Source organism: Aspergillus welwitschiae (assembly GCF_003344945.1).
Source record: "Aspergillus welwitschiae strain CBS 139.54b unplaced genomic scaffold BDQ94scaffold_3, whole genome shotgun sequence".
Classification (NCBI taxonomy): Eukaryota; Fungi; Ascomycota; class Eurotiomycetes; order Eurotiales; family Aspergillaceae; genus Aspergillus; species Aspergillus welwitschiae.
The window spans coordinates 433,149-452,618 of NW_020798697.1; the positions used below are offsets into that span (position 1 = coordinate 433,149).

The following is a 19,470-nucleotide window of genomic DNA, read 5'->3' on the forward strand; positions in this document are numbered from 1 at the left end:
ATGAGCCTAAGCGGTCGGTCACTGCATGGAACAACGGAGCGCATGCCGATATTGAACGCTATCGTAAGCCTGATAGTCGTGGTCAGATGGACATGCGAGAAAAGGATAACTATGGTGTTGACAGCAGTAAATGACGACGTCCGCCAACAATAAACTTGTTTAAACTGCGGAGTTGCCGATTATGTCGCAGGTGGCGGGAATAGAACGAAACGCGTCAAGGCTTGGTGACCGACTCGACAGAGCGCATGGACTCCGCGCCGTCATGTCGATAATACATCCCTTTGACTTCTGGAGACGGCCCTATCCGGAGATCAGAACCGTAGTACTACTGTGTATGTCAACTCAAGCCACCTGTCCCCGCTCACCCTCGCCACATACCTCGCCTCACTCTGTATGTAGCCAGATAAATATACCACACATTCCAAATGCGACGCCACACATATGATGCGTCTCCCCCCGTGCGAGCCACAGGTCGAGGATCAACCGGGGAAGTTGTTTCCGGACTGCTCAGAAAGACCCGTCGCAGGGTCGTGGATCCCCCAGCTGGGTAGCTCTAATTGCCAAACCGGGAACCCAGTGCAGACGGAACCATATCCAGGCATCCGTCTGCTACATCCGCTGCGAGGAGTACACCTTATTTCTCGATCCGTGCTCCGGGACCCGTTCCCCGTCGAGAATGTGGTGCAGCAAATGCGGTCCTCCCCGGACGGTGTGGTATGTGCTTTCTCCATCCCCAGATACTCCGGGGGCAGCAAGTGGTACCTTTAAACTCCGCGCAAGGCCGTGGCGGGGCAGCCAGGGTGTGCGTTGTGAGGAGTCCAAGACCGCGCTCCTGGATCTTCAGTCCTAGCTTCTAGTGCTCTTCCAATGTTTCATCCATATTTGACCCCTTCCCCCGGTCGGCGATGCAAAAGTCCCAATTCCTGGCTAGGAGGGAACCACCATGAGTGGATGCATCATCTTTAGATGCCTAAGGTAGTCCAACCCAAAGCGCTAGATCGATAACAAACACCACAAGTAGAATGTTTCGCCCGACCAACGAAACCGATGGCATGGCATCATGAGAACCAATAACGGGGGAAGCGGTGAATCACCGCTGTTTGGGAGCTTTGACAGCCCCTGCAGACACAGTACCGTAGATTGGCAAGTGGTGGAAGGGAAGGACACCAGCAGGGAGGGAACAGTGCAAAACGCCGCTCATGGAGGGGTAGCACCGAGGCATCACCACGTAAGCTGGGAAGCATGCCTTGCATTGAAGAGCTGTGGGTGGGTGGAAAATGCAGGAGGGTATCCGGGATCATGGGATGACGATGGACAAGGGGGTCAGCACCAATCAGTTGCATGGATCGCCTCGATCGGAACTGCAGTACCCAAAGTCGGGGACAGTCTGGAATGTTAGGCTTGCATACGCGGATGTGCCTGGGTGGAGAACTGGCAAATGTGAGCAAGTCCCGGGAGGAGTAAGTCAATAAGTAAAAGTACAGGTGTACCCCAGAATGGGTATCCGGAGTACTTCTGGTCTCCTTGACCAGAAGTATTCGGGAATGTAACTTATGTATGCAAGTGCATACGTAAGTATACTGTACACAATCTAGGAAAGGTGCAGCTGAAGCTGAGTGGAATGCGCATGTGCAGAGAGAGCTGGAGCTATGGACAGATAGTCGTCATTGTCGTCATCCTCCTCCCTTAATCAAGATGATGATCCATTCACAGTGAGTGGATGTATCTTCAGGACCAGCTGAAAGGTACTCAGTACTTCCTACTTGACTTCCACCCGAAGCGAACTACTGCAGCCACCGGGGCCGGGGGGAGCTGCCCGGCTCACGGTGCACCCTGAAGAACCTGCGATACTTTTCACCAAAAAGCAAAAGGGGCAAAAGTTCCTCATCCTCCCCATGATCTCTCCAAGTCCTGGTCCGGCAGCTCGTACCGCGGTTCCGCGGGTCTACCCGCGTCGTGTTCTCCAAAATAGTGCAGTTGATGAGTCTTAAAGGGCCGCGAGGGGGGGAAATGCGGATGTACTTTGGGTTGGCGGGGAGCTCAGAAAGCTACCGGATTGGGAAGAGACGATCCTCGTCCCAAAAGGGAAAATTACTTCTCATTATTTACTCTGTCCCAAAACGGACGATCGCTGGGGCGGTGGAGACCATCCAATCCAGCACGGCGGTTCGATCATTCATCGGAGGCGGGTTCCGCAATCCGCGGGTGAAAGAAAAGCATTTGTGCATGAACAGAACTACTATTGACTGAGTAACTGACTGATCGTGGACTATCATTGATTGACTTCTATCTGATCATTTGCCCTCGGGCAAATTAGGCCCGACGGTCTAGAGCCGTCGACGGGTTAGTACCTTTTCATTTACCCGTCAGTCAGGTTCAAAGGAAACCCTCTTTAACAACCGAGGTCTGGGCGCATCGGGTGTGTTGCTCCCAATCACCCGGTCGGGACCATGTTACTCGTCAACTGACTGACTGACAGGCCAGGCTTTTTTGTCACGGTTCAGTTCAGTCCCGCTGGGCCGTTTCATTGTCCACCTGATAGCGCCAATCAGCTCCGGTAGTAATAGCAGCAGCAGTAGCAGCAACCACAAGATGAAGCCATTCAAGACGGTCAAATAAATAGTGTGCTTGTGATGGCTTGTGATGGCTGGTGCCCGGTCGGTCAAAGCGTTTACTATCTCAGAAAGAAAGAAATGAATCACATCCATCTTCATTATTAGATTGGAGTAGTAGTCATTGGGCCGTTCTGGGCATGGTATTGGTGTGCTCGTGATGATACTGAACTCGTACTTTGTCTGGGATGATCAGTGTCAGTTTGATGCCTTTCACACTGCATCATGTTGGTGGTGGAGCTGAACTGAAACAGACCATCGGCCAACGTACTTCACAAAGATAAGTTGTTAGTGACTTAGTGACTAGCTGGGATCAGGTTCTTTGGCGCGACTGACTAGTTCCAGGGGTACATATGCAAAGAAGTCTAGAATTAGGTCATTCGTTCAGATCCACCCCAACGAACCAAGTAGTACAAAGTACACTGTATGAATTTAGTTGTATGCATTGCATCGATTGATTGATCGCGACCCAGAATTGATAAAGCACACTCCGCTTGTTTGATATATATATATATAGTATATATATCTTTCAAACACATACTGCATGCCAGCATATGTACTCCGTATGTACTTATGCATCGCATCGAGTCATTCATTCATTCGTTGTCCAATAAATATAGTACCAGTAGTAATCACTGCATTCACAATGCCATCCAGCCCCAAAGTCTGAAACACGCTGTCCCTGTACGACTAGTGAGTCAGTCATCACACAACAAAACACTCAGATGATCACTGGACACACAGCCAGCGAGCCAGCCCTGCGTGTGCCTTGTCAGAACTAGACTACCACTACCACTGCCGAACAAAGGAAGAGAGATAGTAGGGATGAATGGATAAATCAACAGCCCCCCAGATGCCGAGGCACCATCCCGCCCGGCAAGGCTAAAAACTACCCGCCTAGATTAACCGTGCATTTCGCCTCTCGACACTGGCGACGGTCGGAGAAGTACTACTAGCAGTGATCTTCATCAGCTAGGCTGGACTTACACAAAGAGTAATTCATTTTATTGCCTACTGTAGTTAAAAGAGTATTGGATTTGGAAAATGTATTTATCCGAAAGAAGTATATTCCCGTCCTCGTTGTTTTCTTTCACAAAGTGGGAAGAGTTGCCTAGTCTGGCCATTTTCAGTTTTAGGTGACTGGACGTGACTAGTTCGCGGGCTGAAACGGACAACTGCCGATGCTCTCGAGGGATGAATGGGGGGGCCGTTGCTGCTTCGCCTCCCCCAACTTGACTGAAACTTACTGGCTGTACGGGGGGCAGGGCCGAGCAAGGCAGGGCAGGGCAGACCGCGACAACTCAGACAGTGGATGGAACCTGGGGGTGGTGCGGCCCGTCAGATCAGATTGGGGGCAGACAGGCACAGCTGAGTCTATTCATGCCTCTTTCATTTACGAACTGTAAAGTCCTACGCGGGTCCGAAGGAGTGAGGATTACGGAACGGATAACAGGGCTTGGCGGAGGTACACAACGTCCGGGGTAAAGAAGTAGTGATGGATAGTTATCTGGGTAGATACGCGTGGGTCGCGGGGGGTGGATTGTTGAACGGGGAACCAAACGTCTATGTACTCTGGGTCGTTCCAGCACAACTCTCCCGAACAAGAACAATTTGACAGTAGCGGATCCGGGGTCGGATCCGTGCAAGACAAGTTCCATGGTTGGGATGTACAAACAAGAAGTGTGCGCCGCCTGTTGTTTGAGAGGATACTGACTGGAGAGTTTATCATTTGTGAAGAGTATTGTAGAGTATAGCAGCTTTCCTATCGGGCTAAGATGGAGATGTGGACATACACAGCCGAAGTACAGTAAGGTAGCAGGGCATAAGGGAATACCCGGGATCCACCGCGGATACCGCGCATGGATTAGGTACCCGATTACCTACGTTACTTTTGCTTGTGACAGTAAGTTGACCCTCTATCGAATTACTTTATTTCCTTTTCTTTGCTTGCTTATTTTTGCCTTTTCCATTTAGTCTGGTATCGCGGCACGAGCTGATAACAATAATCAGATGTCGCAAAAAAAAAGGAAACCCAATGGCTCTCTTGTTTGCCTCGAGAATTCAGCACTGCCAACAATCCCATGTCCATGTCCGTCTCAGCCGACTTCTGAGGCGCCCGCCCGGGTGTTTGCCTGCCTGACCGCCAGACCACTCCCCCAGCGAACCCCATGTTAGAAGGGAGTTGAAGGGGACTCGAGGGAGGGAATGGGATGAGTTGTAAAACCAACGCGAGATGCAAAAAGCCTAAACGCATTTGAAACCATCTTAGTCACTTTTGGACCGAGTTGGTAACTGACTAACTAAATCACTTTTTATTTTTCTTTTACCCACATACTACATGCCCACTACCGTTATCGCCAGATGTATATACATACTTGCATACTCATACAGACGGGCGGATGTATGTCGACATCCATCGGAAGCATGCTGTGGTGTTAGTTGCTGCGAAGATGCCAAACAATTGACTGAAGCGGTGAGGTCAGAGCGTGCTGATTTGGCCGCGGAATTACGGGGGATGATGATGATGATGCTGTTCATGTATGCAGGGAGGGGAGGGGATTGGCTTGAATGAATCGTTGGACTGACCGACAGATGGCTGATAAAACCTGGTAAACTACACAGACCGCAAGATCCCGTTGCGAGATGCACGAGAACCCAACACCGCCTGTCGCTTTGTGCTGAGGATATCGCGGATCAAAGCGATTTTTGATTTCTTGTCGGCTGCTACTGTACTTACTTACTCCGTCCTTGTGGTGGACAACAGGGCGGGGTTGTGAATAATCCATTAGTTGATTATCTTACGGTGTACAGCCTGCCTGCCAGGTTGGAAGTATGAAACATCCGCCCGAAAAATAATAATCAAAATTGGGGGCAGACGGAGTAATTCGCATTGAGGCGATGTTTCTGATTAAATTAATATCGTCAGCCGCCGGAAAACAAAACAACACCAAAGGATGGATGAATGATGAGCCCCCACTGTCAGTCTGTCGGTCGGGTATTGGGGAATATTTACCGGACCCGTATCATGTCAGCCTTCGACTACTAGTTAAGTACAGTAATACTACTATGGTGTTGTTGTTGCAAGTATCTACAATGTAGCCCCTACAGGGCACCCAGTTGTATTCTCTACAAATATTCTCTGATCTGGTATTATCCTGCACTTGGCTAAATGCCAATAAATCTGGGGTCGGACGAACCAAAGAAACAATTACGGAGGTGCCACTGATGGGGAGCTCGGAGATGTGGGAGAAAACGGAGGGAGCAGTGGATAAAGTTGACTCATTCTTTGACACTTGATCCATCCCCACGCTTTTCCTTTTCCTTTTCCCTTTTCTCGCCCCCCATCCGAAGCTCCCCGGGCCGCGGACCGGAGGAGCGAGCAAATCCGCCCAGGAATTAAATTAAAATGGAAGAACAAAAGAAAGCCGATAGATCCACGCCCTGGACCGGGGGTCTGGCTGTCAGATTAGGGTCGAATCCACCCGATGGGAATAAATCATAATAATAGATAAATATGTACCTTTAGTCCCTGGTCCGATGATGGATTTCAGGAGTTCGCTGCTACATCGCACTGGACTGATCAACTCGAACATCTATCACTTTTGACAATAGTACCATCTGATCATTACTACTTACTACTGATCACAGTAATCAATACTATACCAAGCCACTTGGTACTTTTACTGTGATTGACATACCGCCGCGACATCACCGACATCATCAACATACCTCCACACATTTTCCACATACACACACACATACGTCTACTTGTTTACCTGCCACTACCGCTACTACTACAGTGGTAGTACTCTCTCGTGTCCATCCAACTGGATTGCTGCTTCATCCATCGTACAGCGACCGGAACGCCCCTTCCGCCTGATCGCCGCGCTTGACACGCAGGATTACCAGTGGATGCTTTGCTTTCAGGCCAGCATTGCGGAAAATTCCAAGTGATTCTGGCCGCTTTGTCGGGCTGGTGACTGGTAATTCCCCCAGTGGGGCGACACTCTCAAACCCAAACAAGGGAATTTTTTTAAAAAAAGAAATTCGATTTTCGAGTTTTTGATTTTCTGAAAATCAGAAAATTGAATAAATCAATAATCAAATTAATCCGAAGAGGAAAAATCGGATTTGCTGCCAACCCCCCTCCCTCCGACTTTAACAGGGACTCCACACCTCCTTCTTCGTTCTCCACGACGCCTTATCTGTTGGGAGATGCAAGGGAGTCCAGACGCCTCCCCCGATCGATCTGGCCCTTCTTCCATTTATACATTCACCTCATTTTCCTCTCTCCGCCATTTGATCCACCGGTGGAGTATTCCTTGATCAGCGTCAATCCCCAGAATCTCCTCTCCAAGCTTATTTATTTATCTGACTTCCCACTCCTCCCTTCTCAACTCTTGGGTCTTGACCTCCCCAGAACGTGTCGATCTTCTTCACCTCCACTCATCAACCTACTGTCACAGAGCTAGTAGTAGTCATACTACTACTTATACTTCCTGCATCGCTCTGGACAACACCGAGATTCACTCCCATTACTACCACACCTACCACCACCACTTACTACTACTACTACTACTACTACTACTGATAACAACACCTCTTCTCACAATGTATCCCTTTCTTCCTTGGAGTCAGAACCAGTCTAGTGTTCGCTCTTCTCTGAGCGAGGCCACCACTAGTACTCAGAATGTCTCCTTCAGCTTTAGTTTCGGCAGCTCTTGCTCACCCACTTCGATGCCGCCTCCCCCACCACCCTCTCCCACTGATTCCTTGCTCGACATTACTCCTCGCAAGTGCTCCTTTTCCAGCGGCTATGAGATGAACAACTCTTGCGCCTTCCCATCTTGGCCCAACCGCCCTTCTCTGCTGAGTGCAGACTCGGACAGTTCCACTGCCAGCGCCTACCTTTCCGATGAAGATCTCCTCCCCATCGGCTCTGGATCCCCCTGCGAGAGTGCGATCGACGAAGAATCCGCCGCGCAGGACCCGACCATGGGAGATGTTGACCTGACGACCGAGCAGCAGATCCAGATGATTCGCGCCGCAGCGGAAGAAGAAGCGCAGCGCGCGCGATTCCTTGCTCAGGTGCAGGCCCATGCGAGAGCACAGCAGGCCATGCGGGTGGCACAGATGGCAGCAGCAGAGCGCGAGAACGCAAAGCGCAAGAAGCGCAAGGCCATCCCCGAGAGGAAGCGGCGGACCGCATCTGCTTCCAAAGCCACCGTCTGCCGCGCCTAAGAGACACCGAAAAGGGTGTCATCTTCTCATTACTTTTTTCTTCGTTGTAACACCAATACGCCAAACCATCTACTTGCGCATGTCATGATACCCCACGACTTCGTCACCCCACGCCAACATTTTGGTCCGATTTAGCCGGAGATTAGGGCTGTCGAATGATCGACGCCGATCTGTTTCCAGCTCAGCTGTCCAGAAATGCGACCAACACGTCTATCTGGTTGCTTCCTTTTTCCACCAATTTTTTTTTCTTCTTTCCAACTACCACATCTTATCCCCCCTTTTTTGGGAAGGCCCCCGACCTGAGTGGTTGCCGACAGAAGCAATCAGTCATGGACCCCCCGCCACAATGACACATTTCTGGCACTGATGCTTGGGAGTCTGGGACATCACAAGGCTCGGACTTTCAAGAACAGGGCCATGAATTAGCATGATCGGGCATGGGACCGGGGGAATATGACGACAGAGGGTGCACGTGCGACGGAGGAATGGGAGACGAAGCGAGGAGAGATAGTTGGTAGGCGCTGTAGCCGGGCGGAATTGGCAGGCCGGAGTTGCGTCTCCGCGGCCTCTGATTTGGTGCCCGAGCTTGGCTGCCTGATTACCTAATTTCTCTGTCGCAGCCGGCGCATTTGATGGAAATTGGGGGGACATTTCCCCTCTCTGGCTGCTGCTGATGCACGCTGGACAGGGCTCTGTCTGCTGCCTATCATTCTTCACAACCTCACCGCCATTGTCAGGGCACGCTCTGATCGCATTCCCTTCCCTTCCCTACGGATGGTGACTCACCCCGATCATGCTGGCCCAAAGGGTCATGGCACGCGCTTGGATACTCGGCTTCTCTTGCGCATTGTGTCTTTCCTTGCTTGTGGTTCTTTGTCTCTCCGGTTTCTTTTCTTTCCCCTCTTGTCAACCGGGATTTCTTTACTTGCTTAATTATCGTTCCGTTTCATGCGTTGTCGCGTCGGTGTTGGTGGTCATGGATTTAGCAACATTTCGGGATACCAGACCCAGATGCCCCTCTCAGCTGGGTTTTCGTCAGTGGTTTTGCTTTTTTCTTTTTCTTACTCGCGATTTCCGATCTAATTATTGCCCCTTTCTTTTGTTCTTTTCTTTTCTTTTTGTTTTCAGCGTCGGATGTTCAGATACCCCGTCTTGTATGTCATCATGTTGTTTCCTGGCGCTTCCTTGTTTCGTTTCCAACCTTCATTTCTCATACCCCGAGCGTGTTACACAGAACAGCTCCCGCGTTACTTTAGATGGATTGCATTTTGCATAGCTCAGCGACATACCCATTAATTCATGCAGCGATGGCTTTGTTTCACACTACTTGATGTCTTTCCATTTTCCTAGTTAGTATGGTAATACCTATTTACATTCACCATGTGAATGATGAATGACTGAATGAATGAATAATAACCACCGAAAAATGAAGTGGTCAATCATACAATAATCTATCCTACTACTACTACATTATTATCCTACCTGTAACTACTTCATACTATCTGACACAAGTACATGCACGGATATACCCGACGCAAATCCCATTAGTTCCACCTTAGTAGAGACACACTAGTAACTAGTAATTAGTGCACCCCTGTAACAACCAGATAACTGCCCACATAATTCCGGTAGGTAGATAAAAGCAAACAGCACATGCAGTAAGTAGTGACAGTAGCAGTAGCAGCATTATTATTCCTTTTGATTCAACCAGCCAGCCAGCCAGCCAGCCAGCCAGCCAGCCATCACATGCCTCCTACTCACGTTACTACTATGTAGATTGGCCTTTTTCTTTTTATGTAAGGTACTTATGACTATGGTCGATTATTGATCAGTGCTGAGGGTGTCATCATCACGAGACACTGTAGTTGGGACTATTGATTACTATAACATAACCCCTCATTTGGTGGTTGTGGTGCTGATGTTAGGCAATTATTGATTCATTGATTGATTGTGGGGATTTGTTTCAGCTGGTTAGAGATTTGGAATGTTATGAGAGATGATGGGATGGGATGGGATTGGATGAGGGATATACTTGTGTTGTTAGTGGGGGAATCTATGAATTAGGACGCCGGTAGAATAGTAGTTTAGGAGTGAGACAATTCAGTCACAGAAAAAAGTACATCATATATTAATGGAACATCCATATAACCCCTCTAAGCCATCTGTATCTGATAATAATCAAGAAGAAAAGGGAGTATTCCTATCTAAATCTACTAATCTACAACCCCTTCATCAACAACTCCTCCCCCACCTCCTTGATCAACGGCTCCTTCGCAACCTTTTCCACATTCCTCTTCGCGACTACCGTCTCTGCAATCCCCATGGCCTTGCAGAGATCCACGACTGCGCTGTCAGGACTAGCTTCGTAGATGAGCAATCCCAAGGCGAAGAGAAGACCGTGCAGGGCCTCCTGGCTCTCTTCTTCCTGGGTGATGGCTTCCACGAGCGACGCGGTCAGCTCGACCTGGCTTTCCTCGGACAGGGGGTCGGCGTGGCCGGCGAAGCGGGCGTTGTGGTTGAGTGCGGCGAGGTTGTAGGCGAGGGAGGCGGCGACGACGCGGAGGTTAGTGTGGGAGTCGAGGAGGGAGGAGGTGGTGAGGTGGAGGAGGGTTGGGAGGAGAGAAGAGGAGGTGGTAAGTTGGTCGCGGTAGAGAGGGGTGGAGAAGAGAGTACAGCAGAGTTGGAGCATGACGATGCGGAGGTTGTAGGGACATCCAGAGAGGCCAGCAGACGGGGATAACAAGGTGAGGAGGGTCGTGTGGCCGGGCTCTTCGGCGAAGTAGCCGGATACACGGGGGTCGAGGAAGAGCAGGCGGGTGAGGTCGATGAGAGCGAATAGGTGGTCTAGGGCTAGAAAACCACAGGTGGTTTGCAGGTAGGTGGCGAAGGATGGGAGGTCTTGGGGTAAGGGGGTGTCCGCTGCTGGGGTGGAAGAGGAGGTGCGGTGTTTCAGGTAGGTGATCATAGAGAGGAGGCGAGGGTCTTCGTGGTGAGGGTCGAGTTTCTGGACGAGCTTGTCGAGAGGGGGCACTTTCTTGTATGTGACATAGTTGGTGATGGGGCGTTGAAGGCTGGGGAGACGGAGTTGCTGGTGACGATGGGGAGGATGGGCCATTTCCAGGAGGAGACGGACGTTGCCTCGTAGTTGAGCTGGGTTGGCGCCGGACCATTCATCGAGCTTCTGGCCCTTTAGGAAGGTCATGAAGGTTGGGGTTGCTCGGACGCTGTATTTCATGCTGACGTCCATGGCGGTACTGATGTCGACTTTGATGAGGGTGGCTTTGGCGCCTGCTTCCTCGGCGAGTTCGTCGTACGTCGGGTAGACCATTTTGCAGGGCGGACAGGTGGCCGAGGTGAAGAAGATGACGGCGCATGAGTCGGCGGCGGCAGCTAGGTGGTGCTCGAGCTGGGCGAGGTTGCTTGCGATGCGCACAGAACCTTGAGTAACGGGGGCAGGTTGCGCAGGGGCGGTTGGTGCGCTGGTGGTGGGCGTTTGAGTGCCGACTGTGCCCGTGCCAGCGCCAGTGCCTTGGGTTACACCGCGCAGGGCCATTTCGATCTGGGGCTTCATCATTTGCCCAAAAGGGGTGCTCAGGAAAGTCTGCGGCAGGTTTTGAATATGCTCAGGGATGCCTTTGCCGAGAGCAAACATGGCCAGATCCTGGGTGAAGTTGTTGCAATTGTGCAGGAAGAGATCGTAGGACTGGATGGCCGGGTTAGAGAGATGACCGGGCTGGAGTTACGAGCTCCTACCTCAGGGGTATAGATTTCCGCAAGCGACTGGATGTATTCTTCGATCACGTCCATGGGAAGCTCGGTCTTGCCAAGATGCAGCTTCTCCATGGGCTGTCCATGATGAGTACTGCCGGGGATGGCCGTTTGGATGCCTTGGCCAAAGTAATACTCGACGCCGTTCAGCACCAGCGATGTGTGGTAGATGGCATCGATTTGCGTACCCGTCAGGGCTAGCGAATACTAGACGCAGTTAGACACGAGGCGACTCTGCCACATTCAACGCGTGTCTTACCATTCGCGCAAGACCCTGTTCCGCATTAGCCCATGACTCCGTGACTGAACATGTACACATGAAGCTATGGAAATCACCTTGGATAGGTCATAGACATACAGCTCGACATCCATGACGATGGCTGAGACGGGGCGTCTTCGAACTAAAGCTGCGGAGTATCGAAGAGCACCGAGGTAGATTCCACGCAAAAAGACTGACTCGCAACTCCAAGATGTCTGGGAAATGCAATCCTCGCCGGCGCAAACGCAGCTGAAGTACCAGAAAGATCCTCGTAGGCATCCCGGGGTTACGTCAGCAGCCCGCCGGCCATCACGAGATTCACTTCAATCGAAGTCAATGGAAGCAAACCATCGTCTTCTCACCTCATCTTCCTCGGAGTCATTGGCATCCCCATCCTGACTCCGAACCGCAGTGCAATGTGAATCGGCAAATCCCGATCCTTCCCAGCCTACCAAAGGTCCATGGCTCAACCTCCCCCGCGCCTCATCTCCAACCACCCTTTCCCTTGACATCATCGCAGTTTGCGACGAGTCTTCCCCTCTACCTACACACTAACAAAGAGCATACCAAGCCAATCGCTGCCATGGTAAGTCACCTTCGTGCTTATCGCATCTATCTACTCTCCCTCAACCAATGCGCTAACAGTCATCACCACAACCAGCCCCCCAAAAAGCGCAGCGCCCCAAGCAGCGGCCCTGCGCCCAAACGCGCACGCCAATCCAAACTCGCCAAAGAAAACGACATCAGCGCATCGGAAGAAAACGAAATTAAAGAAGTTTTCCACCTCTTTTCCGAGACCGTCGAAGAATTCGCAGATCAAAAGGAAGGCGTGATACCCCGCGGTGATGTCCGCAAAGCTTTAGTGTACGGTAACCCCCCTTGCGCATTCATATCGCGACAACAGAATCCTTAACACAGTGACAATAGAGCCCTCGGCCTCGACCCCACCGACAGCGAAGAACTTCACTCCATCATTGAGGCCGTCGACCCCACGGATACGGGGTATGTGCCATACGAGCCGTTTCTGGCTGTCGCGGCGGCGAAGCTACGATCTAGATCTGATGATGCGATGGCGGCGGAGGTGGACGCGGCGTATCGGCTGTTTACGAGGGGGTCTGGGGGAGTGATCACGTTGAATCATCTGAGGAGGATCGCTCGCGAGTTGAAGGAGGAGGAGCTGGGGGATGAGCTGTTGAAAGATATGATTTTGGAGGCGAATGGTGGTGCGGGGGTACATGCTGGGGTTACATTGGAGCAGTTTCATGATGTTATGACTAGGGCTGGTGTATTCTGATTCATCCTTGGTTCGTTTGATGGATATAGGGTGGGTTGTTCGATATTTCAGCGGGCGTTGGGTATATGTTTGTGCTGTTACTGGGGCTTTACTTACAATCTGGAACAGGGAGTCGGGGCATACGGCATGCTTGGGATTATACGGGTGCGGTTATGGAGTGTCAAAAAACAATGTACTTTAGCTATAAAGCGGTGATCAGATATCAAGTACATACAATATTATACAAAGCCGTGTTCAACGTCTCGTCGGTTATTCCAAAACAAAACGTAAAGCAGACAGTCAAAAAGTTATGGATGAGCGCTTCTAAAGAGTCGTACTCGGGGTATCATATAATGCTGATATACACAATCGGGCAGAGTAAGGTTGGGCAATCGAGACGGCGCTGGCTCAGTCAACGTCGGACATAAGCAGGGATTTCTCAGCGCGAGGTTCAACATTTAACGCCGTTGAGACGCTGGTCGCTTGCGATACATCGGACGTGGAGTCTCCTGTGGCAGCAGATGTTGTGGACATGGTCTCCGATGGCGTGCAGCTAGAAGAAGGTGCTGAACCCTCCTCTTCCGCCAACCCAGAATCCACATCCTCTGCGGCCTCCGGGGAGTAGTCCTCAACCGCCTCGTAGAAGAGCATGAAGGCGCCGCCCTGAGACATGACGTTCGCTTCGCTGACCATCTGCACGTCCTCGTCGCTTAGCCTGTACCAACGCTCGTCTCTCTCCTTGTCTCCATCTGCCTCGATAATCGCGTCCGGGACGTGGGCCGGAAAAGTGTCGGTTGGATATTTTCTGTAACATATGTAATGGCCATTCTCATGACGGCCGTAGTGGGTGATCACAGCACGCAACTGATAGTGGCCACCTGCATTCGCGCCTCTTCCTGCATGCGAGAGCATTGATACGCTGGGATTGGTCTCCCAAGCTTCTAGACTTGGTTCACTCTGGTTCTTGGAGACCCCGCCCAAGCACCACGGATTCAAGTCGAGGGCGTTTGGAAATTTGACGGCTGCGTAGTTCTTCCGGAGCATTCCTGTAGTTTCATCGAACATGCTTCGATTGACATGAATGACTAGGCATTGTGGAGGCCTGGCAACCACGGCCTGTCTGGATTTGGTCGACGACACTCGATTCTTTCCGGGAATGTGGCACTTTTGGGAGAGCGTTTTCTCTGCAAAATCCTCCTCTTCCAACGCTTGCTCAACGGCCTGTAGGCGCTCCTGTGCCGAGCTTCGAAGCGCATCTGATATCTTTGGTGACTCCGGAGTAGCACTCGGGGTCTCCTCATCATCGCCGATTTGCTTCAGCAGGTTCAGTAGCTGGGACTGTACACGTAACAAGGTACATTTTGCACATTCCACCCCCTCAATGGGTTCCAAGTGCATGTAATGATGGAGACACTCTCGAATGTCGTACTCAAATTTCGGGCCGAGCGGCACAGTCAAGCAGTTAAAAGGAATTAGTGAGAGACCTTCGGTCCAACCGCACTGAATGCATCCCACTCTCTGCGCAAGAAGACCTTCCAACGGATTCCGAAAGATCTGATTTCCTGTTGACCGTGACTCCCCTGCACTGCTTTCCTGTAGCTCCTGAGGTATACCAGATCCAATCACATGTTCCTGCGGTCCTGCCATCTTCAGGCCCAAGTTGCGTGTGTGCCGCCGAGTCGCCTGTTGGACTTCCAGATCCAACTGATCAACAATCTTCGAGAAATATTCCTGTGCATCCTGCTGTTGCCAGCTGCTCATAGATTTGAGATCCGCCGGAGTCCATAGACGTTGGCCATTGCTGTCGGCACTGTTGAGTCGTTCTATGATATCCTTCAAAGCTTGATGCGTGGACAAAAGAGCTTTCTGTCCTAGCTGCTCAACGTTTTGATCCAAGAATCTCTCCAGCGACTGAAGGGATGCCAGTCCTTGTATTATGCTATTCTGGTAGCACGAGTTATCCCAGTTTCCAAGCCCTGGCGGTACGTTGCTTTTGCTGCTCAAGAGGGAGGTCCCGAAGCTCGAGAAAGCCGGAGCGCGAGGGAAGAGGGAGGAGAAGGAGGTATCGTCAAGGCCAAGTATACGTTGCATCGCTTCACTCTTGGCCTCGAAGGTCAACGAAAGAGGGTTCTCGTCGGATTTCGGTGTCTTGGAATCTAGGGCGGCAATCAATCGCGAAGGCGTTAAGTAGACAAGTATATTCCAGGCTATCCGAGCCACCGACAACGAAGCTGGGCCCAAATAACTGATGGCGAAATACAAAGTGATGACCGTCACTAAAATAGAGGCAACTAAGGATGGGTTGCCCTGCAGTTGCTGCAGTACTGATTCATAGTTGCTGTGCTGCACGTTGAAGGGATTCGGAGTGAGGAAGTCAATCCCCTCTCTGCGAGCATTCATGGCTGATGAAAAGGAGGCAAAGTCCACGGCATAGGGACGAGGACATTGACATCACTTAGCAGAGCAGTTAAGAGGCGACGACCACGTCTGGCGAAGTGACGACTGGATCGACTTTGACCAGCCAGTGTTGCGACGCAGAATAAGCAGCGGCCGAGTGCGCTCCAGGTGTCTTCCGCCACCCGGAAAGGTTTTATCGATAATGCCCGGCTCCACAACAAATTATTCACCTGCGCCCATGCAGGAAAACACTAAACCAAATTTCCCCTGCATCAATCATGGCGAAATCAAGGCGTGAGTACAGCTATTCTTACAGGAAGTCTGCTTCTAAATGCACGTTCAATGCTAACATAATACCCCTGTCTAGCCCAGTCCAAACATTCCCGCGCTGCGAGGCGGGCAGCTTCCCCCAGTCTCGACGTCGACAAGTCATTGACATCTCTTCCGCGGGCCGAAGAAACTACAGTACAGCGGGATTCGATCCTATCGGAACGCGCTAATGCAGGCGTCTCGAAGAAACAGTCAAAAGGCAAAGCTAAGACTAGAGCGCAGCGCTTGAGACAACAAAAAGGTGTTGAAAGAGCAGAGGCCGTGATGGACCAGCTGGAGAAGAAGGTCACTAAAAGTGAGGTCCGCGCCAAATCGGTCAAGGCTCGTAGGGTAAGGACGCCAGGCTTTCCATCATGATTGGTCAATAATGCTGACGAAATGAGTGTCTAGGCTGAATGGGAGGATCTGAATCGTAAAACGAAGTCAATGTTCGAAGCCCTCAACGAGGAGGCTGACGATAATATGGATGATGCCATGATGGACGATGCTGCGGCCTCTAAGCCAGCCAAACGCTCGAAGCCGGCCCCTGTCACTCAGACTCCTGTGGTGGAGGAACACGAAGGCATTGACGTGGACGATGATATCACCTGATGCGTGGACGTCTACCTTGCAAAGGAAATACCGCCATGGTTGCGCCAGCTATCTACTTCCGCGGTCTAAGCTGGTTGATCATCCGTTCGATCTCAACGGCGGCTGGTCCTGAAGCCCTCGCCTGGAGGAGCTCAAGGGCGTTGACATTCTTTGCCCTGAAGGCTTCTTCGCCGGCTTTTGCAATCATGCCACATTTCACCCACATTTCCATCTTGTCCTCAGCCGGCAAATTGGTGCATTTGGGAACGAATAACGAAGCGAGCTTTGTATTTCCAGCTCCCAAAATCTCGTTATAAAATGGCTGTTATTTATCCGTGAGCATGCGGGCGCATATGCTGGGGTTGTTGGCCGGCTTACCTCCCACCCTATCGGGGACTTTTTGTTTTTCCCGATTTCTTCCAGCTCGCCCCAGTCGCGCTTAGCTACCAAGGCCCTTAATCTCAACCACCAGAAAGTCTTCTCTGGCATCCGGAATTCGCTCTGTATCTTCTGTGCTCTTTTGCCGTAGCCTGATCGTATTAGTCTGTAGATTGTCTCGTTCAAGCTCAAGCCAAGGAACTCTGAACGATCTGCAAGGTCCTTGTCGAGGGCCTCCTGGACCTTCAGCAGCTGGGATGCTTCATTGAGTAGTTTTTGCTGTAACACAACCGAAGGATCTTTTGAGTCTGACAGTAGACGCGATGCGAGCTGGAGCTTTTCAGTCTTGCGCGGCAGGTCCGTTGCGTCCAACGCCTCGGAGAGAAGGACGTTTGAGCCATCAATAGGTCGGTCGTCTTGGTAGAAGAGGTCCTTCAACAGTTCGGTATCCTGTCCCCGGGCAGTCGTTTCCACCAGAGCGGACGCCATAGGACGTGTATTTATCGTTCTGAAGAAACTGGCGAGGGGTAGCTTAGTCTTTAGGTGCAGAAGGACGTAGTTCACTAGATCAACGTCTCCACTCTCGATAGCCTTATCCAAGGCAATCTCGTCTTCTTCCATGTCCAAGAGCAGGGGCACTTGCTTCCCAGCTCTTGGTTCGTGGTTCAGAAGCTGAGTCGCCAAGTGAGCACGCCCTTCGTCGTAAGCTGTTTGCGCGATCAACTCAAAGGATATGCCCGGTTTGCCTTCCAATCGCTGGACTATGAGCTTGCAAACGGCATCATCGTCCACCGTCGAGACTTTGACCTTTTGGCTTGCCCAATGAACGTATATCCTATCGGCAGGCAGCTCGAGGTATTCAGAAATGCGGATCGCAAGAAGGTATTCATGCCTGTTTACCAACCGCTCAATGAGCCTTTCAGGCGTAAGGCGCATATATTGCTCGTAGGAAAGTGGCAGCCCTATCTGGTAATCTCTCACTGCTTTCAGCACCCGGAGTTTCTCGGTCATTTCGACAAATTCATCGCTATTGTACAAGTCAAGGACAGACTTCCCGAACGAGGCTGCCTTTAACAAGCGCTTCTGCCAATATGTGTCAAACTCGTGACCAGCAGCTTTGACACATGTGTCAACGGCCTCGGGCAAACTTGGCCGGATACGTTGAATGTTCTCGTCGGCTTTGGGCGACTTCTTCTCCAGAAGATCTATTGAGTCCAGGAGGACTGAGGCAGGCGACGTGGACCCGAGTCGAAAGATCGCCTCGGTGACATCTCGCAGGCTATCAGAGGTTTGCTCCTAGACTAAGCGGGGATTACTTACCAACAACTTTGTGCAAGAACTCGCAGGTGTCGTTGGTGATCAGACGCACACCGTCAAACTCAGGCACAACGTGGACAGTCCCATCATAGTAATATCTTGCCGCAACGCCATTAGGCCCTATGAGATGGACCTCGTCTTCCCATGCGATGACGACGGCATCATCTCCGCACCAGTCGACTGTCCGAGGAGTGACTCGCGATTCCGGGTCATATTCGCTGTACTTGCTCTGGAAGTCACTGCTGACTACCCATACCTTCCCCTCAGCGGTGATTAGCGCAACAAATCTTCCAGTTGGCGACACGCTTGCATGTTTAAATGGCCCATTCTGAAGGACTTTGTCTTCGGCTTCCGTGGGGTCGACCAAGTAGACCGTCTTGTCGACTGCAAGCAGGACTTCAACTGAGCGAGACAGCGTATAAGCCGGGGGTATTAGTGACCACGATGAGACTTCTCCTTCTGGACAAGGAGCTAGGAGCCTAGGCCGCGGCTCGTCGTAATTCGACACTGCAACCAGTTGGTTGTTTGAAAGCAGCGCAACAAAGCCCGAGGTCCAGAATCGGCAAGCCCTCACACCGTAGTCTTCAGCTCCCTAAGTGAATGTCAATTTCAGCAGAGCAACAAGTGGATGAGAGCGTTACATTTCCTAAAGAAAACGAGGTGAAGTCGCCGTGGAGGCCGAAATAGCGTCTGACGGTGCCGTCTTCTGTGATCACTAAGAGTTCTTCCTTGTCGGACCAGCCGAGACCACGAATCGTGCCGTACTCCCACTACAGATGTTAGAAAGCGCTTACGTCAAGGGCAGAACTGACTGACATTGATTCGGTTGATATGCTTCCCCGAGCATGAGTAGATGTCAATGCTCGACTTGGCGGTCTGAGCATCACGGAACCTGTACGGTTTGCTCTCATCCCGGTGCAGCGCTGAACAGAGACATCAGCATGTGGAACCAGGTAATTGTGACAGCTATTGCACATACCAATAGCCCCTCCGTAGGGAGCACCAGCGATGATGTAGTTCTCTAATTCGACATCATCGTCGAAGATGGCATCGTATATGGGGACTTTGCGGTAGAAGCTATCTCCTAGTCTCTCCCAGTTGGCCAGAGGATTTGACGGCGCCATTGACACCGAGGAAGGTCATGTATAGATGGGAAGCGATACAGATCCAATGGAGATAGTGCTGGGATAAGACCCTCCAGCCGGATGTTGTTGTCTATCGGGAAGCTCCTGGAGCTCACATGCGGACGGGTCTCCGGCACTAACCGCATTGGGATATAGTGCCTGAGGTGGCCGGACCATGTATCGCGCGGGTAATTATTCATG

The 19,470-nt window shown here is 51.3% G+C and overlaps 8 protein-coding genes across 8 annotated transcripts; 4 read left to right on the forward strand and 4 right to left on the reverse strand.

Annotated features, from left to right (window-relative positions):
- Positions 1-279: 279 nt before the first annotated feature.
- Positions 280-1,141, forward strand: BDQ94DRAFT_135333 (uncharacterized protein). Its single transcript, XM_026764647.1, has 2 exons — positions 280-300; positions 414-1,141. Exon 2 carries the CDS (start codon positions 442-444, stop codon positions 766-768), a length of 327 nt encoding a protein of 108 aa, XP_026630957.1. The 5' UTR covers positions 280-300; positions 414-441; the 3' UTR covers positions 769-1,141.
- A 3,385-nt stretch (positions 1,142-4,526) lies between these two features.
- On the reverse strand, positions 4,527-5,295 carry BDQ94DRAFT_135337 (uncharacterized protein). The gene is made up of 2 exons (XM_026764648.1): positions 5,235-5,295; positions 4,527-5,090 (listed from the first exon to the last, which is right to left on the reverse strand). The coding sequence occupies exon 2, from the start codon at positions 4,864-4,866 to the stop codon at positions 4,564-4,566; it is 303 nt and encodes a 100-aa protein (XP_026630958.1). The 5' UTR covers positions 4,867-5,090; positions 5,235-5,295; the 3' UTR covers positions 4,527-4,563.
- Positions 5,296-7,223: 1,928 nt separating this feature from the next.
- BDQ94DRAFT_166172 (uncharacterized protein) lies at positions 7,224-7,853 on the forward strand (the record flags this gene model as incomplete). Its single annotated transcript, XM_026770480.1, has 1 exon — positions 7,224-7,853. The coding sequence occupies one exon, from the start codon at positions 7,224-7,226 to the stop codon at positions 7,851-7,853; it is 630 nt and encodes a 209-aa protein (XP_026630959.1).
- A 2,103-nt stretch (positions 7,854-9,956) lies between these two features.
- On the reverse strand, positions 9,957-12,116 carry BDQ94DRAFT_135342 (bifunctional C97 family peptidase/thioredoxin family protein). The gene is made up of 4 exons (XM_026764649.1): positions 11,958-12,116; positions 11,881-11,895; positions 11,607-11,828; positions 9,957-11,556 (listed from the first exon to the last, which is right to left on the reverse strand). Exons 1-4 carry the CDS (start codon positions 11,991-11,993, stop codon positions 10,072-10,074), a joined length of 1,758 nt encoding a protein of 585 aa, XP_026630960.1. The 5' UTR covers positions 11,994-12,116; the 3' UTR covers positions 9,957-10,071.
- A 66-nt stretch (positions 12,117-12,182) lies between these two features.
- BDQ94DRAFT_135345 (EF-hand superfamily Ca2+-modulated protein) lies at positions 12,183-13,389 on the forward strand. Its single transcript, XM_026764650.1, has 3 exons — positions 12,183-12,466; positions 12,542-12,744; positions 12,808-13,389. Exons 1-3 carry the CDS (start codon positions 12,464-12,466, stop codon positions 13,172-13,174), a joined length of 573 nt encoding a protein of 190 aa, XP_026630961.1. The 5' UTR covers positions 12,183-12,463; the 3' UTR covers positions 13,175-13,389.
- On the reverse strand, positions 13,353-15,656 carry BDQ94DRAFT_71616 (ubiquitin-specific protease UBP1). The gene has a single exon (XM_026776380.1). It carries the CDS (start codon positions 15,551-15,553, stop codon positions 13,562-13,564), a length of 1,992 nt encoding a protein of 663 aa, XP_026630962.1. The 5' UTR covers positions 15,554-15,656; the 3' UTR covers positions 13,353-13,561.
- A 140-nt stretch (positions 15,657-15,796) lies between these two features.
- On the forward strand, positions 15,797-16,569 carry BDQ94DRAFT_71631 (Alb1 domain-containing protein). Its single transcript, XM_026776381.1, has 3 exons — positions 15,797-15,844; positions 15,918-16,210; positions 16,271-16,569. Exons 1-3 carry the CDS (start codon positions 15,829-15,831, stop codon positions 16,469-16,471), a joined length of 510 nt encoding a protein of 169 aa, XP_026630963.1. The 5' UTR covers positions 15,797-15,828; the 3' UTR covers positions 16,472-16,569.
- vp16 (tethering complex subunit VPS16) lies at positions 15,822-19,344 on the reverse strand. Its single transcript, XM_026764651.1, has 6 exons — positions 19,125-19,344; positions 18,962-19,068; positions 18,787-18,915; positions 18,149-18,737; positions 16,829-18,099; positions 15,822-16,772 (listed from the first exon to the last, which is right to left on the reverse strand). Exons 1-6 carry the CDS (start codon positions 19,267-19,269, stop codon positions 16,524-16,526), a joined length of 2,490 nt encoding a protein of 829 aa, XP_026630964.1. The 5' UTR covers positions 19,270-19,344; the 3' UTR covers positions 15,822-16,523.
- Positions 19,345-19,470: the final 126 nt, after the last annotated feature.

Coding starts and splice junctions, on each gene's coding strand:
- vp16 (XM_026764651.1), bottom strand. CDS start 19,269: ATGGCGCCGTCAAATCCTCTGGCCAACTGGGAGAGACTAGGAGATAGC. Junction 18,916..18,961: donor AGCATATCAACCGAATCAAT/GTCAGTCAGTTC, acceptor TAACATCTGTAG/TGGGAGTACGGCACGATTCG. Junction 18,100..18,148: donor GTTCTTGCACAAAGTTGTTG/GTAAGTAATCCC, acceptor ATAGCCTGCGAG/ATGTCACCGAGGCGATCTTT.
- BDQ94DRAFT_135333 (XM_026764647.1), top strand. CDS start 442: ATGATGCGTCTCCCCCCGTGCGAGCCACAGGTCGAGGATCAACCGGGG.
- BDQ94DRAFT_71616 (XM_026776380.1), bottom strand. CDS start 15,553: ATGAATGCTCGCAGAGAGGGGATTGACTTCCTCACTCCGAATCCCTTC.
- BDQ94DRAFT_135342 (XM_026764649.1), bottom strand. CDS start 11,993: ATGGATGTCGAGCTGTATGTCTATGACCTATCCAAG. Junction 11,557..11,606: donor CGGAAATCTATACCCCTGAG/GTAGGAGCTCGT, acceptor CCGGCCATCCAG/TCCTACGATCTCTTCCTGCA.
- BDQ94DRAFT_71631 (XM_026776381.1), top strand. Junction 16,211..16,270: donor AATCGGTCAAGGCTCGTAGG/GTAAGGACGCCA, acceptor ATGAGTGTCTAG/GCTGAATGGGAGGATCTGAA.
- BDQ94DRAFT_135345 (XM_026764650.1), top strand. Junction 12,745..12,807: donor GATGTCCGCAAAGCTTTAGT/GTACGGTAACCC, acceptor CAGTGACAATAG/AGCCCTCGGCCTCGACCCCA.
- BDQ94DRAFT_135337 (XM_026764648.1), bottom strand. CDS start 4,866: ATGCGTTTAGGCTTTTTGCATCTCGCGTTGGTTTTACAACTCATCCCA.